At 38.6% G+C, this 15,433-nt stretch overlaps 1 protein-coding gene across 8 annotated transcripts in view; it reads right to left on the bottom strand.

Annotated features, from left to right (window-relative positions):
* The window catches only part of BBS9 (Bardet-Biedl syndrome 9), a 479,889-nt gene that overhangs the window by 239,953 nt on the left and 224,503 nt on the right, over positions 1-15,433 (bottom strand). For all 8 annotated transcript variants that reach the window (XM_027574543.1, XM_027574544.1, XM_027574546.1 and 5 more), the window contains one exon: positions 11,512-11,607. In XM_027574543.1, the coding sequence (XP_027430344.1) occupies positions 11,512-11,607 (96 nt within the window). The remainder of the gene's footprint in view (positions 1-11,511; positions 11,608-15,433) is intronic.

Raw genomic sequence — 15,433 nt, 5'->3', positions numbered from 1 at the left:
TTAAGTAAAATGTGATGGTCTATCCCACAGCAGAAGAGTTAGACAATAGCAAGGGAGCTGCAAAGGGCAGAAGGCACAATAAGTATTGTGTAATAATTACAGATATTTGTAGAGTTAGCTGCCTTAGGAGGCAGGGAACTACCTCACTCCTATGGAAGCATCTAAGGCTCTGAGCTCCTTGGCATTTGGTGCTTTCTTGAAAATCTCCTTGGGAATTGTATAACTCAATAGGCAAGAAAGACAAATCTGTCTGTCACTCCATCTGTCATGGGACAGGTATTTGGTGCCAGCTCAGTGCTGCCTCCAGGTCCTGGCCATTTGTCCCTCCTGGGCAGATGTTTGGTTTCTGGCTCAGGACTGGCTCTAGGACCTTGTCTTTTTATGTGTCTGTCCATTTTGGGGCAGCTATTTGCCCAGCCCATAACCCCGCCTCCCCCCAGGCCCAGGTAATACCCTAGGCCTCCAAGGAAAAGATGCTAAACTGGGCCAGCTTCATCTCCTTTTGCAGCTTTGTGATCTCCCAAAATATTGGCTTCATATTCTTATGCAACAGGTCTTGCTGGATGTAGTAGATGAAAGTGACAAAATTGTACACTACTGTGATCCAAGCTAGAGAGGATGGTGAGGTGTAGTTGTGGCTCTCAAAGTGACAGAGCCAGATGTGGTACTGGCAGGTGTGGACACATACGTTGGCACTGCCACACTTAACTGTGTCCACTCATACTGCGGCAGCATCTACAAAGCCATGGGCTAGGTGGTGAGCATTTGTTGTCCTCCCAACTCGCCTACAGCAGCACCAAGAAATCCCGCATTATAAAGTCCAGGCAAGGGCCCACATCCCCTGGGTACACCCTTCCAAGGAAGTAACAGGGCTTGTCCACGATATGCAATTCCCTCCAGGCTTAGAATTTGGCAAAAAGGCCCTATCCATCTCCTTGTCCTCCTCATCCATGGCAAAGGTATGTCCCGTAGAGGGGCTCACAACTGGGCAGAGGGAGCTGCTAGTGTTTCTGGCCCTTGTGGGGCCCAGTGTTAGCGGGGTTCAGCAGCTACAAGTGGGGCTCATGGCTGGGAGAGGCTGGATGTGGATGTGACGACTGCTACCTTCAAGGTTGTCACCTCCACCTGCAGCCTGTCAATTCTACCCACCACCTCCTTCAGCAGCTTTTCAGATGCCAACTATTTCATGAGAGCTTCTCATATCATCTTGTGAACTTCCTCAGAAAGTCTGGCCATCAGCCACACCTCTAGGTCCTGCTCCAGTGTTCCTACACCTCCCATAGCTGCTCATGGTCCTCATCTTTCAGCTTCAGCTCCTATGGGCTTTGTGAACTCCTCCATCAGGAGCTCAGAGCTCTGCCTTTCTTGCAAATCTCCACAGAGATCCTGTAGGAATACCTGTCAATAATATTAAAGAAGAGCTCCCTCCCAGGTTCATAATACTGAGCAAGTTCCTTTACCACTTCCAGATCCTGAGATTCTGAAAGTGAAAAGACACAGTGCCTTAATAATGCTCATTTTAATAAAATTCTTAAAATGCTGCCTGCCACATAGTGAGTACTCAATAAATGTTACCTACTATCATCCTTGTCACCATTATTTCCTCAAGGGTGTGCATCCCCAGTGCTAAATTCTGATAAATTTTCACACTAACTTTGGTGGACAGACTTGCCTGGTCATACCTGAATATGCCATGTTTCCAGATTTTCTTGCCAGTGTCTACATGGGCAATTTAACAGAAACTGGTATGATAATCTTGTTACAGCGCAGCATAAAAACTGCTCACTCAGCTTCAGCCATACTAGCTTCCTCAGTGTCCCTGAAAGCACCTTCCTGCCTCAGGGCTTCAGGGCAGGGATTCCATCATAAACCCCGTAAGACCCACATAGAACCTAATTAACCCAGTAACTTCCAAAGAGCAGATATGGAAAAAAAAAAGTGGCTTTAAGAAAATGTATTTTCCTTGGCATAGAATTTGCCATTTTAGATAAAGCCATAAATTTTTTACATAAACATTATAGTGCTAATATTGCAAAGGAAATCTCATTTATTCTGGTTCTAGAAGGATTTTGAATAGGCTTCCATAAGCAGGTAGAAAAACCCGGGACGTAGTCTAAATACACCTAAGGAATAAAATTTCTTGTATAGAAAATGAAATAAAACTACAGAAAGAAAGTTATTCCATTCAACTATAATTTTCCAATATAAATGTGTCACAAATTATATACCTGAAAAGAGATGTGCATAAACAACTGGTATTATTGTGACACTTCTAAAAGAATTATAGATGTAAAAAAAATGTGTGACCAACATATAAAAAAATTTACACTTCAAGATTCCTTGAATGAAGCGAAGGAGCAAGCCATGGATATCTACGGGAAGAGCACTGCAAGCCAGGGAACTGAGTATAAAGGCCCTGAGGCAGGAAGGTGCTTTCAGGGACACTGAGGAAGCTAGTATGGCTGAAGCTGAGTGAGCAGTTTTTATGCTGCGCTGTAACAAGATTATCATACTGTTTCTGTTACATTGCCCATGTAGACACTGGCAAGAAAATCTGGTAACAAGGCATATTCAGGTATGGACCAGGCAAGTCTGTCCACCAAAGTTAGTGTGAAAATTTATCAGAATGTATCACTGGGGAAAAAATGGACATGATTCTCAGGAGAACACCAACGGTAACCCCAAGTTCGGCTGGCCAGGCGCTGACTGTTGATTGTACAGGACAAATCCAATTAGCACCCACCCTAATGCCTCCTTGACAGTGCTGGGCTTAGTCCACAATCACAGCTTACAGTGGGCCTAGGTGTTATATTAAGGATGTTGTGCCAAGAAAGGAAGCAGTACCTAGAACTCTTCCCCAGAGAGGTGAAGTGTCTTGTCTCTGCTGCCTACAACTGGAACTCCTTTCCCCACCCTGGCAGACAACAAAATCACTAATCTGACAAAATGAAACATGGGCAAGTCTAAACATTTCCCTTCTCCTTTCATCAGGATTTAAATTATCTGAACAGAGGCCTATGAACTCTCTGAGAGACCCATCTCAATCCCCCATAGTGGGCAAACAAAGATTTCTGCTCTATGAAGTAACAGAGAAAAGTCATGTACAATAGTTCAAAGCAAAGGGGCAAATGCAGGAAATGAAATGTAGCTCCCTTTATGGAAGGGCCACAAGGCAAGAATATCTTTGGTTGACAGTCTCAAGGACATTCAAGGTAACACTCCATCTATTCATCCATTCAAAAACTATGAAGTGTAAGAGCTGGGAGACAACGGGGAACAACACCTTCTGGTCCCAGTTTTCATCCTAGTGGTAAGGGCAGAACATAAATAAGTAAACAACAATTAAATAGTTACAAGTTATAAAAGAACTAGAATGCAGGTGAAAAGGGTGCTATAATAAAGGCAAATGGGTACTCTTTCTTGAGATACTATGGGTCACAGAAGGCCACACTGAGAAACTGACATCAGTAGTAGTACTAAAAAATAATAGGGACGAAAATAATACTAGCAGCTAAAATTTACCTGGCACATAGAGTATACCAGGAAACTGCTACATGTTTTTTAGGGATTATCTCATTTATTCTTACATAATATAATTGTACAGTTTTATCCCCATTTTATAGATGAAAATACAGGCATTGTTAATTTTTCCAAAGCCATTCAGACAAATTGTAAGGAGAGCTGGGGTTGCAACTAGCAATTTGCATCTAGATCACACATTCCTCATCATTTTGTCATAAGGTCTGGACTATAATGATGAGAAGAACAGTTCAGGTAGAGAGTCTGGCAAGCTCACAGACCTCAAGGCTGAAAATGTCAGACAGGTACCAGAAACTGAGAGCAGGCCAGAGTGAGGAAGTGAGTGTCCTTAGATGAGGCTGGATGTTAGGCCGGGGCCAGAACACACAGGGAGGACTATAAGTATTGGTAAAGAGTTTGGGTATTACTATAAACACAAAGGATTTCAAGCTGGAGAGTGGCATGATATAATTTGTGATTATATGTTTCTCTGTTTTTATTATTAGAGCTGCCAAGTAGACAATGAATCAGAAAGGGGCCAGAACAGACTGACAGTTAGGACATTATAATCATGGTCCAGGTCACAGATGCTGGTGGCATGTGTAGTAATTAAAGGCATCATGTTAGGAAGAAAATCCTCTGTTTCTCTAGTCTTAGCCTCTGATCAAAACTTAAAATCTAGTAAATTTCTAAATCTGTGACTTCAGTACAAATAAATGATAAAATCTTCAATTTTTTACATGTACACAAATGGGAAAATAAAATATCCTTCACAAGGTTAGTATAAAGATCAAACATAATACTATATGGAAGAGACCTATACAAATGCAATTTACCTTTATATTTTAAGTTTAGACCAAGCAAATTAGATGTGAGTGAGTCAAAGATTTATAAGGCATTATTTTTATTATTAAGCATTTTCTCAGTATTAGTACTCCAAGATGGTTAATATGACCCTGGAGACTTTCCAGAGTATACATTTCATGGAAAGGAGAAATAAAAATCTCTATTTATAATATAACATGAAAGAAGAAACTTGTATTTTAAGATACACCCTTACAATATTTGTAATTAAAATAGCTGCAAAAATGAACATTCAATTTTTTTTATCTCTTTTCCTTTGCATCTTGTAATAGCAGCTCAGTGGAAATAACCATTTCAGTCTGCAAATGAAATCAATTTGGATAATTGGAGCCCAATCAATTGCCATTCCGCTGTACTACAAATGGCGAAAATAATATATTTAACTAAACCGGGCACAAAAATGTATCACGTCAGTCTCTATTCATGTCAGAACATCTGAAGTTCATCAATATAAATAATGTTTGTATTCATATTATAAACAATGCACAAATATAATTTATGCTATTTGGAAATTTTAAAATGTGAGATAGATAAGAGATGAATGCATTTTTTAAACCAAAAAGCTGGAGGAAGTAATATAAATAATTTCAGTAGATATTAGTATAATATTCCAGATATACAACTTCTTCAATATTAGTAGAAACTATGGATGATTTCTTTAAGTTTACTTTTCAAGAAGCTTTTTCCAATCTGGATTTATATAATATTCCCTTGGTAATATCGCTAAGAAATTTTAAGATAAATATTAACAGTCATATTATATTCATGAATCACTGTATACATTAGATTTGATCATTACATTTGTCTCTAAATTTTTGGCTTCATTAATGGACAGGGGCGCCTGGGTGGCTCAGTCGGGTAAGCATCTGACTCTTGATCTCAGCACAGGTCTTGATCTCAGGGTCGTGAATTCAAGCCCTGTGTTGGGGTCCACACTGGGCATGGAGCCTACTTAAAAAATAATAAGTAAAAATTAAAAAAAAAAAGAACTCTCAGAGCCCCTACTACATGAACTTCCAGGCACAGAAGAAAATTTACTGATCTCTAAAACCCCATGCTTTAATAACCTTCTCCTCTTTCTGAAATCCCTTCTACCTAATAATCTCCTATTCATTCCTCAAGATACAAATAAAATCTCATGGAACCTTATTCCTTTAGGTTCCAATTGCACCTAAAGTGTATTTCTGTAAGCTTACCAAGCATTCTATTATCAGTTCTCTGCTTGTCTCTCCCATTAGTCCAGGAACTCCACAGGAGCCATGACTGTCCTTTTATCTACTATGTCTGCTGAATGAAAAATGAACAAAGGTATAACCTACTCAGATGAAACAGAGGAAGACCCTTACTTTCCTTGTTCTAAATATATTTTAGTTAACAGAGTTCAAGATCATACACGCTTTCTTTTGGGCAGGTGCAAAAAGAAAGCCTTTTTCAAGGCCCAAGCCTTATTCACATACATAACTATAATTTTTTCATTATATCTGAAAGTAAAATAATCAAAACAGACAAGCAAATGACTTTTACGCTTGACCTTAATCAATCCAATCGCTCTTTCCAGTATATTAAAATCTTTCAGGATATTGAAATGTTCATTGTGTTAGCTATCTTTCCCATTTTCCAAAGGCCTACCTGAGGCTACATAAATTTGCTATTTGCAATTGCTTAGCCCTACTTGTGACACTGAGAGTACATGCTTACTCAGCATTCACTGCTAGCTACCAGTTTAGCAAGGCACGAAAATCTAACTTGAAAATCATTTCCTTCAGATCTTGGGGAAAATTTTCCATTGTCCTCTAATATCTAAGGATTTTGCTGATAAGTTAAAATGCTTTCTTGTGTAGCGTTTCTTCCTCTCTAATCATAGAGAATATGTTCTGGATCCTTAGTGCTCTAAAATTTCACAATAATGTATCTGAATGTGCTTCTTTTTCTCACTTATTATAGTAACATCAAACAGGCTCTTTTAATATCCATAGCTATGACACCTCATTTCCTTGAAAGCCCTGTCTCCATTGGTCTTCTCGCATCTTCACAATCCACTCCCCAAGGTCACACCTTGTCTGATTACCTTGTCTTTGTCAGAACCTGCAGTTCCTCTGAACCCTGACATTAACATCTCATTCATTCTCTGACCACGACCTTTTGTTCTTCTAGTTCAACTGTTGTTCTACAACTGCCACTATGACACTTCTTCAACCTTATTAAGACTCGTGATCCACTGACCCCATTAATTTTTCACCATGTATCAATTTTCTCTAATCATTATTTCTCTCAACAGCTTAGATTTGGTAGTCCATTATTATAATCAGTCTCACAAAAAATATTTTACTTGCAATTATCTGCTTCAAAGTCCCACTCCTGAATTTAGTTGCTTGGATGCTAGTAAACAAATCACTGCCAGAGAAAATTGTCTTGGGATGACTTGGTTTCACTTCAAAATTCAGGATTTGAAACTTCAAATGGGTACTCAAAATTGCCTTATCCTTTCATGAGCTTGCTTTCTTATTCTCCAAGACACCAATATCATAACTTTTTTTCCAATTTAGACACCACCAGAGCTCCTTTATCATCCCAACAACAAATCTACAAAATCTCACTGGACCTACATCCAATCCCTCCTGTCACAGTAAAGTTAGAAAGGCCTATCCTTCAATCTCCCCTGTCCCCAACCTCTGCAACCCACATTGTTTCTCCTTCTCAAGGACTTCATTGCTTTGTGAGTCCCCTTCTTTTTCCTAATCATGAGCCTCTCCCACTGAACTCAATCTTTTCAATTATTATTTAAGTATGTTCTAATAGTGATCATTTTAAAACAAAACAAGGGTGCCTGTGTGGCTCAGTCGATTAAGCATCTGCCTTCAGCTCAGGTCATGATCCCAGGGTCCTGAGATCGAGTCCCACATCAGGCTCATAGCAGGGAGCCTGCTTCTCCCTCTGCTCTGCCTGCTCTGCCTGCCACTCCCCCTGCTTGTGCTCTCTCTCTCTCTCTCTCTCTCTCTCTGTTAAATAAATAAATAAATAAAATCTTTAAAAATTTTTTTAAATAAATAAAATAAAACAAACCCACAACTCCTTCCAGCTACATCTCACTTCTGATTACTAAGTGCTTTTACTTTTTTTTTTAAGACTTAAAAAAAAAAAGACTTTATTTATTTATTTGAGGGAAAAGGCAGAGGGAGAGAGGGAAGCCAACTCTCAGCTGAGCAGGGAGCCCAACGTGGGGCTGGATCCCAAGGCCCTGAGATCATGACCTGAGCCGAAGGCAGACACCTAACTGAATGAGCCACCCAGGAGCCCTTTGGTTGTCCAATTCTTAGTGAAAATACTAGATACTAAAAACTTGTAACACTAGATACTCTAAATTTATCCCTGGATTAAAATCCTGCTCAGACTGCACTGATGTGGGCTGAGACAGTATTATATTCAGTAAATTGCGTTCATCATTATTTTTAAAGCTCTATGAAATTTGTTACTCATAAGTTGTAATTACATAACATTATAATTATAAAAATAAGCTATAGAGACATTACCGAAGAAGTTGTCCTTGTGAATTCAGAAATTTCATTCTGGACTCAGAATCAATAAAGGCTGTGCATCTCCTAAGCAACTTATTTGATTTTATCCTTCGAACATTCTGAAAATTGGAACTCAAATGTTTTCTTATTACTTTGAGTCTGCACCCTATCGACTGAACAGTATATATTTCTGAGTGTTAATCTTATTCATATCTTTATTAATTTCCTGCTCTTATTTTCTCTTTCTGTTTCCTTCAACTATTTATTTTCACCTTTCATATTTTGGAAACTTGTAAACTATTTTTAATCCTTAAAGAAACAAGTGGAAATAAGGCAAGGTACAAATAGATATAGTACAGATAAAGATCAAAATAGAAACAGGGGGGAACATGGGTTGCTCAGTTGGTTGAGCATCCATCCGACTCTTGATTCCGGCTCAAGTCATGATCTCAAGGTCCTGAGAACAAGTCCCACATCAGGCTCCATGCTCAGCAGGGAGTCTGCTTGAGATACTCTCCCTTTCCCTCTGCCCCTCCCCCAGCTCATGTGCTCTCCCTCTCTCAAATAAATTAATTTAAAAAATGAAACAACTAAGGAATCATTGAACAGTACATCAAAAACTAATGATGTGTTGTTATATGTTGGCTAATTGAACATAAGAAGGAAGGGAAGAAAGAAAGAAAGAAAAAAAGAAAGCAAGGAAGCAAGCAAAAAATAGAAACAGATAAACACCAAGAAAAATAGAGAGAGAAAGGGAGAGAGAGGAAGGAGAGGGAGGTGGCAGTGTTTGTTGTATGAGGGAATAAGTCACTGGAAATGGAGTTTAGGAAAGTAGCATGGCAGGCATATATACACATTTAGACGAGATCGGGCGCGTTCAGGGTGGTATGGCCGTAGACATATATACACATTTAGGTAATGGCATATTCCTTCTGAAATCCCACTGTACTGAATCAGTCAAAATAATCAACTTTCAAGTACAAATATTTACAATTCTGATTATAAAAATATTTGATCTCATAAAATTTGACCTGTCTTATTATTTTTAACAACTTTACAGAGGTATAACTGACATACAAAAAACTGCATGTATTTAATGTATACAATTTGATGAATTTGGACATATGCATACACTCATAAAACTATCACTACAATCAAGGTAACAAACATAGCCATCACCTGTCTTACTATTTTGAGTTTAGAACTCTGGAAATCATTTTCAGAAATTTCTCTAGTAAAGACTGTTTCTCCTAAGTATTTTTATCTTCAACACTTTGTTTTTCCAGAACTCACATAATAAACTCTGATTACATTGAAGCAGTACTCTATTTTCTGAAAATAAAAACCTATTCAGTTCCCCCAGAGAATGTGATTTGGTATCTTAGCCAATGAACTTCATTTGCTTTTCTCTTGTCTGCTTTGGCTGATCTATAACTAATCAGGAAATTGAACTAAAATTACCATCAGCACACTTCAAGGCTTGGTTAATTATCAGGCAGGTTTTAAAAAGAGATGAATATGTGGAGCCCACAGAAAATACTACCCAATATCCAAAGGCAACTGACAAAGCACTTGACAGTTTACGAGGGAAAAAAATATTGCGTTCTTTCCATATGTAGGACTTTTTTCTGTCAATTCAGATTTCTAAACCAAAAACTATGTGCTTTTAATAAAAAAGAAAGATGCCAAAGACAGACTGGATACAAATTACTTCATTCCTTTCTTGGGGAGGAACACTCTGATACAGCAAGCGAGAGCACCAACATCTGCCTCAACCCCAGAAAACTACTCTCTTCATACCTACCTCCCTTTATCACCAAAGGGCATTTCCTGGGTAGAATTCTGTGTGTCACTGAAGCCAAAAAACCTTCAAGGAATTGTAATAGCTACTATTCAGGTTTCAGGTTACATAGCTCATTTGTTCCTTATTTAAAAGGTCCTGTCTTATTCTATTATTTAGTCTGCCCATTCTATGGCTATGAAGGCACTGCCATATATTCAGATGAATGTGAGAAAATCATATATCTGGATATTTGGTGAAATTTAGAAACAATAAGGTAATCATGGGCAACAGCAATGCTCTAAGAGTTACCTTATCTAAAAAAGAACAAATTAGGACATAAGTATTCCCACTTGCATCAAGAATAATTTTTGCCTTTTTTTAATAATCTCAATTTCAGATTCATCATTACAGCATTATCAAGTGAAGCTGAACAGATGTGTACAGTTTCCCAAGGAAATGCTGGCAATAATTTTTTTAGTTTAACTAAAGAGAACAGTTTAACAAAGAGAAATGTACTAAAATAATCCCATCATCCAACTGAAGATTAAATCTAATCAAAACAAAATGGTGCCAATGCAAAAAGGACTGCAATCATAACCAATCAAAAAGACCATGAAGGGTGCCTGGGTGGCTCAGTTGTTTGAGCGACTGCCTTCCGCTCAGGTCATGATCCTGGAGTCCCTGGATCGAGTCCCGCATCGGGCTCCCTGCTCAGCAGGGAGTCTGCTTCTCCCTCTGACCTTCTTCCCTCTCATGCTCTCTCTATACCATTCTCTCTCTCTCTCAATAAATAAATAAAAATCTTAAAAAAAAAACAACTTAAAAAGACCATGAAAAGTACAGAATTCTCTCATTCTTTTAAGAATTATCTTTGATTTCTATGCCTTATTCTAGAATTTTTAGTTGTATCCAAGTCTATTTCACCAGCCCCCAATCTATATATTCCAGAACTGTAACATTGTTAGTTTCTAAAATAGGGATGTGTTTATATTCCTCCTGCTAACACCTTCATTTTTCAAAAGGAGTATGTCCCTATTTTACTATATCTTCTGATGGTGCAAGAAATAACCAACTAAAACTGCAAATGCATAAAGTAGAAAGTGGAAGCCCATTGCACAAACTGCAGAGATTTAAAAATTGGAGTGTACTGAGCCAGACTTTTTTAACATATAAATATCAATATATGCATTTATTCACACTAATACCCTTAGTGTTCCTAAAATTTGTTAAACACTATTTTCTTAATATTTACTTTATTTCCATGAAGGTGTATATAACTCAATGAGTTTAGCAGCTTCAGTATCCCACATACATCAAAAGTCAGTTTTACATTGAGTAGTTTCAACTATTATTCTCAGATGAAGCAACGAAATCAATGAAGAATATTTACATCTGAAATTCAAACTTGACTACATAATTACTCTTTTCATTCTACTGAGATTAGTGTCAGCAGAAGCTATTCACACTTTCACCTTCATCTTTGCCAATATCCAAAAGGAGGACGTATGAATATACATACACACACAAATTAATTCCAGTTTCTAATAGTTCCTAAAACCTAGTTCACCATATACCTATCTCAACAATATTTTCAATTCTTTAAATTTCTCTCTCAAACTCTCCTAATCCCCAAAACCAAAGTTACATATCTCTAATAAAACAGGATCCTATCTTCATAACTTTTATGTCCTAAATACTTAATACCATGGCTCTTTGTTTTCAATAATGAACTGAACATATCCTTTGCAGAAATCGTGATGTGATGATGATCTGTGATGCAGTGTACTCAATGGAAAATTTCAAAAGCATTAATACCATAGTTTTACTTACGAGAGGTTTTAGACGCAAGAAGAGTAACTCGAGAACCTCCTAAGAAGTGAAAACCCATTACATTCACCTGATCATCTTCTGACAGATTGGCAAAGCCTACAAAGAAAAAAAAAATCAGCTTGCATGACCACAAAGAAAAACACTTAATGTTTGAAATAGGAAGTTTAGTTGATGGCAAGTATTTTCTATGTTACCAGTCAAGCTGAAAGCCCATGTATAAATTAGAATATATAAGCTGATTTCCACGGTAATTCCCAACTGCTTAAATCTCTCCCTCACAATAACATTCTTAAATCATTTAATTTCCTTCCTTCTACTGCTTCATTCTAGGTTTGAGGCAGGAAATGCACAAGATAAACCTCAAACACCTGTCACACCAGAAAGCAAGGAAACTATCACTGACTAGCAGAGTAGTATGAAAATAAAAGCAAACTAAAAGAGATTACTGGCCAGAGATGAAAATATTTGAGTATCAAAAAAGTGAAACACATCAAAAACATCTAAAGGCATGAGTTCATATTGATCTAAAAACAGAAAAGGCCAAATGCCCACTAATGGAGGCTTCTAGAGAATCAACTCAATATTTTTATTTATTTATTTTTTTTCAACTCAATATTTTTAAAAATCAGTAAGATAGGGCGGAGCAAGACGGTGGAGGAGTAGGAGACCTGGATTTCATCTGGTCCCAGGAATTCAGCTGGATAGGGATCAAACCATTCTGAACACCTACAAACTCAACAGGAGATCGAAGAGAAGAATAGCAACAACTCTCTGAACAGAAAAGTGACCACTTTCTGGAAGGCAGGACGTGCGGAGAAGTGAATCCGAGGCGATATTCGGGAGGGTAGACGTCAGGGGAGGGGGCCTCCATCAGCCACTTCTGGCAAGTGCTAGACCCGCGGAGCACAAAATCGGAACTTTTAGAAGCCGGTTCCACTGAGGGACAGTCACTCCAGTGGCTAAGCAGGAGGTGGAACCCTCGCGGGACAGTGGGGTCTCAGGGTCCTCGGGGTCACAGGAAGACCGAAGGTGCCTGAGTGCAGCAGAACTCCCAGGTATAGGAGCAGGGAAGCCGGCTGCAGAGACAGAGCCAAGGCGCAGGCTGTCAGCTTGGGGTTGCCATAAACCGTGATCTGCGGAGCAGTCGGGCCCCTGCTCCTCCAGTAGGGACCCAACAAGCGGCAGATCCGGGGAGACTCTCCTTCCTCCCCCAGGAGGAGCGGCGCGGGAGCACACCGCAGGGATCTGCTGGGTTTGGAGACTCCACACGGGTCGGGTGCCAGAGATAGAAACGCTCGGTCACAGGCCGGGTGAGAACAGAGTGTGGCCAGAGACTGGGAGATGGGAGTGATTGACTGCTTTTCTCTGGGGGCGCACTGAGGAGTGGGCCCCCGAGTTCTCCGCTCCTCCAGGGTGGAGATTGGGAGGCCGCCATTTTCACTCTGGTCCTCCAAAGCTGTATCGAGAGCTTGCAGGGAACAAAAGCTCCTGAGAGAAAACCAGAGCAGATTACTTAGTCCAGACCGGCAAGGGCAGGGCAATTCCGCCTCCAGCAAAGAAATTTGGGAACCATGGCAACAGGCCTCTCCCCCAGAAGATCAGCAAGAACGGCCAGCAAGCCAAGACCAAGTTTACCGGTCAATGAGAATGGCAGAACTCCAGCGCTAGGGGAATACAGCACATAGAATTCATGGCTTTTTTACCATGATTCATTAGTCTTTCAAAGTTAATCTGTTTTTAACTTTTTTTTTGAATTTTTCTTTTTCCTCTTTTCAACCAACATCTTATCACTCCCTTTTTAAAAAAATATTTTTCATTTTTCATTTTTATACTCATATTCTATCCTTTCATGTAGTTACCCTTATTTTTGGTGTATATATATATATATATATATATATATATATATATATATATATATATATATATAAGTTGTTCTCTCTTTAAAATTTTGAGATACACTGTCTTCTAACAGATCAAAATATACCCTAAATCTCTAGTGTATGGCTTTGTTCTAGTCTCCTGCCTGATCACATTCTCTCCCTTTTTTTTTTAAATCCTCTTCTTTCTTTTTTCAAACAACTTATCAATTCCTTTTATAAAATCTTTTATACTTTTCATCTTTACAGTTATATTCTATACCTTCATTGTACTAACCCTTATTTTTGTACATACGTAAGCTTTTCTTTCTTTAAAATTTTGGGAGGCACTTTCTTCTAACAGACCAAAATGCGCCCAAACTCTAGTGTGTGGCACTGATCTATGCATCAGCCGGATCATATTTGATCATATTCTGTTTTTTTTATTGTTGTTTTTGGTTTGTTTATCTTTTTCTTTTTCCTTTCTTTCCCTTTCTTTTCTCCTGGATTCAGGTCTTTTCTGATTTGTTTAGTGTATATCATTCCCTGCATATTTTCAGACCACAATACTTTGAAACTAGAACGCAATCACAAGAGGAAAGTTGGAAAGAACTCAAATACATGGAGGCTAAAGAGCATCCTATTAAAGAATGAATGGGTCAACCAGAAAATTAAAGAAGAATTTAAAAAATTCATGGAAACCAATGAAAATGAAAACACAACTCTTCAAAATCTTTGGGATACAGCAAAGGCAGTCCTGAGAGGAAAGTACATAGCAATACAAGCCTTTCCCAAGAAACAAGAAAGGTCTCAGATACACAATCTAACCCTACACCTAAAGGAGCTGGAGAAAGAACAGCAAATAAAGCCTAAACCCAGCAGGAGAAGAGAAATAATAAAGATCAGAGCAGAAACCAATGAAATAGAAACCAAAAGAACAGTAGAACAGATCAACGAAACTAGGTGCTGGTTCTTTGAAAGAATTAACAGGACTGATAAACCCCTGGCCAGACTTATCAAAAAGAAAAGAGAAAGGACCCAAATCAACAAAATCATGAAGGAAAGAGGAGAGATCACAACCAACACCAAAGAAATACAAACAATTCTAAGAACATATTATGAGCAACTCTATGCCAGCAAATTAGATAATCTGGAAAAAAATGGATGCATTCCTAGAGAAGTATCAACTACCAAAACTGAACCAGGAAGCAACAGAAAACCTGAACAGACCTATAACCACTAAGGAAACTAAAGCAGTCATCCAAAATCTCCCAACAAACAAAAGCCCAGGGCCAGATGGCTTCTCAGGGGAATTCTACCAAACATTTAAAGAAGAATTAATACCTATTCTCCTGAAACTGTTCCAAAAAATAGAAATGGAAGGAAAACTTCCACACTCGTTTTATGAGGCCACCATTACCTTGATCCCCAAACCAGACAAAGACCCCATCAAAAAGGAGAATTACAGACCAATATCCTTGATGAACATGGATGCAAAAATTCTCACCAAAATACTAGCCAATAGGATCCAACAGTACATTAAAAGGATTATTCACCACGAACAAGTGGGATTTATCCCTGGGCTGCAAGGTTGGTTCAATATCCGCAAATCAATCAATGTGATACAATACATTAACAAAAGAAAGAACAATAACCATATGATCCTCTCAATAGGTGCAGAAAAAGCATTTGACAAAGTACAGCATCCTTTCTTGATCAAAACTCTTCAGAGTATAGGGATAGAGGGTACATACCTCAACATCATAAAAGTCATCTATGAAAAACCCACAGCAAATATCATTCTCAATGGGGAAAAATGTCCAATGGAAAAAAGACAGTCTCTTCAACAAATGGTGTTGGGAAAATTGGACAGCCACATGCAGAAGAATGAAACTGGACCGTTTCCTTACACCACACACAAAAATAGACTCAAATGGTTGAAAGACCTAAATGTGAGACAGGAGTCCATCAAAATCCTAAAGGAGAACACAGGCAGCAACCTCTTCGACCTCAGCTGCAACAACTTCTTCCTAGAAACATCGCCAAAGGCAAGGGAAGCCAGGGCA

The sequence above is a fragment of the Zalophus californianus genome, chromosome 12 (genome assembly GCF_009762305.2).
Source record: "Zalophus californianus isolate mZalCal1 chromosome 12, mZalCal1.pri.v2, whole genome shotgun sequence".
NCBI lineage: Eukaryota > Metazoa > Chordata > Mammalia > Carnivora > Otariidae > Zalophus > Zalophus californianus.
This window is presented reverse-complemented; position numbering and strand designations above follow the sequence as displayed.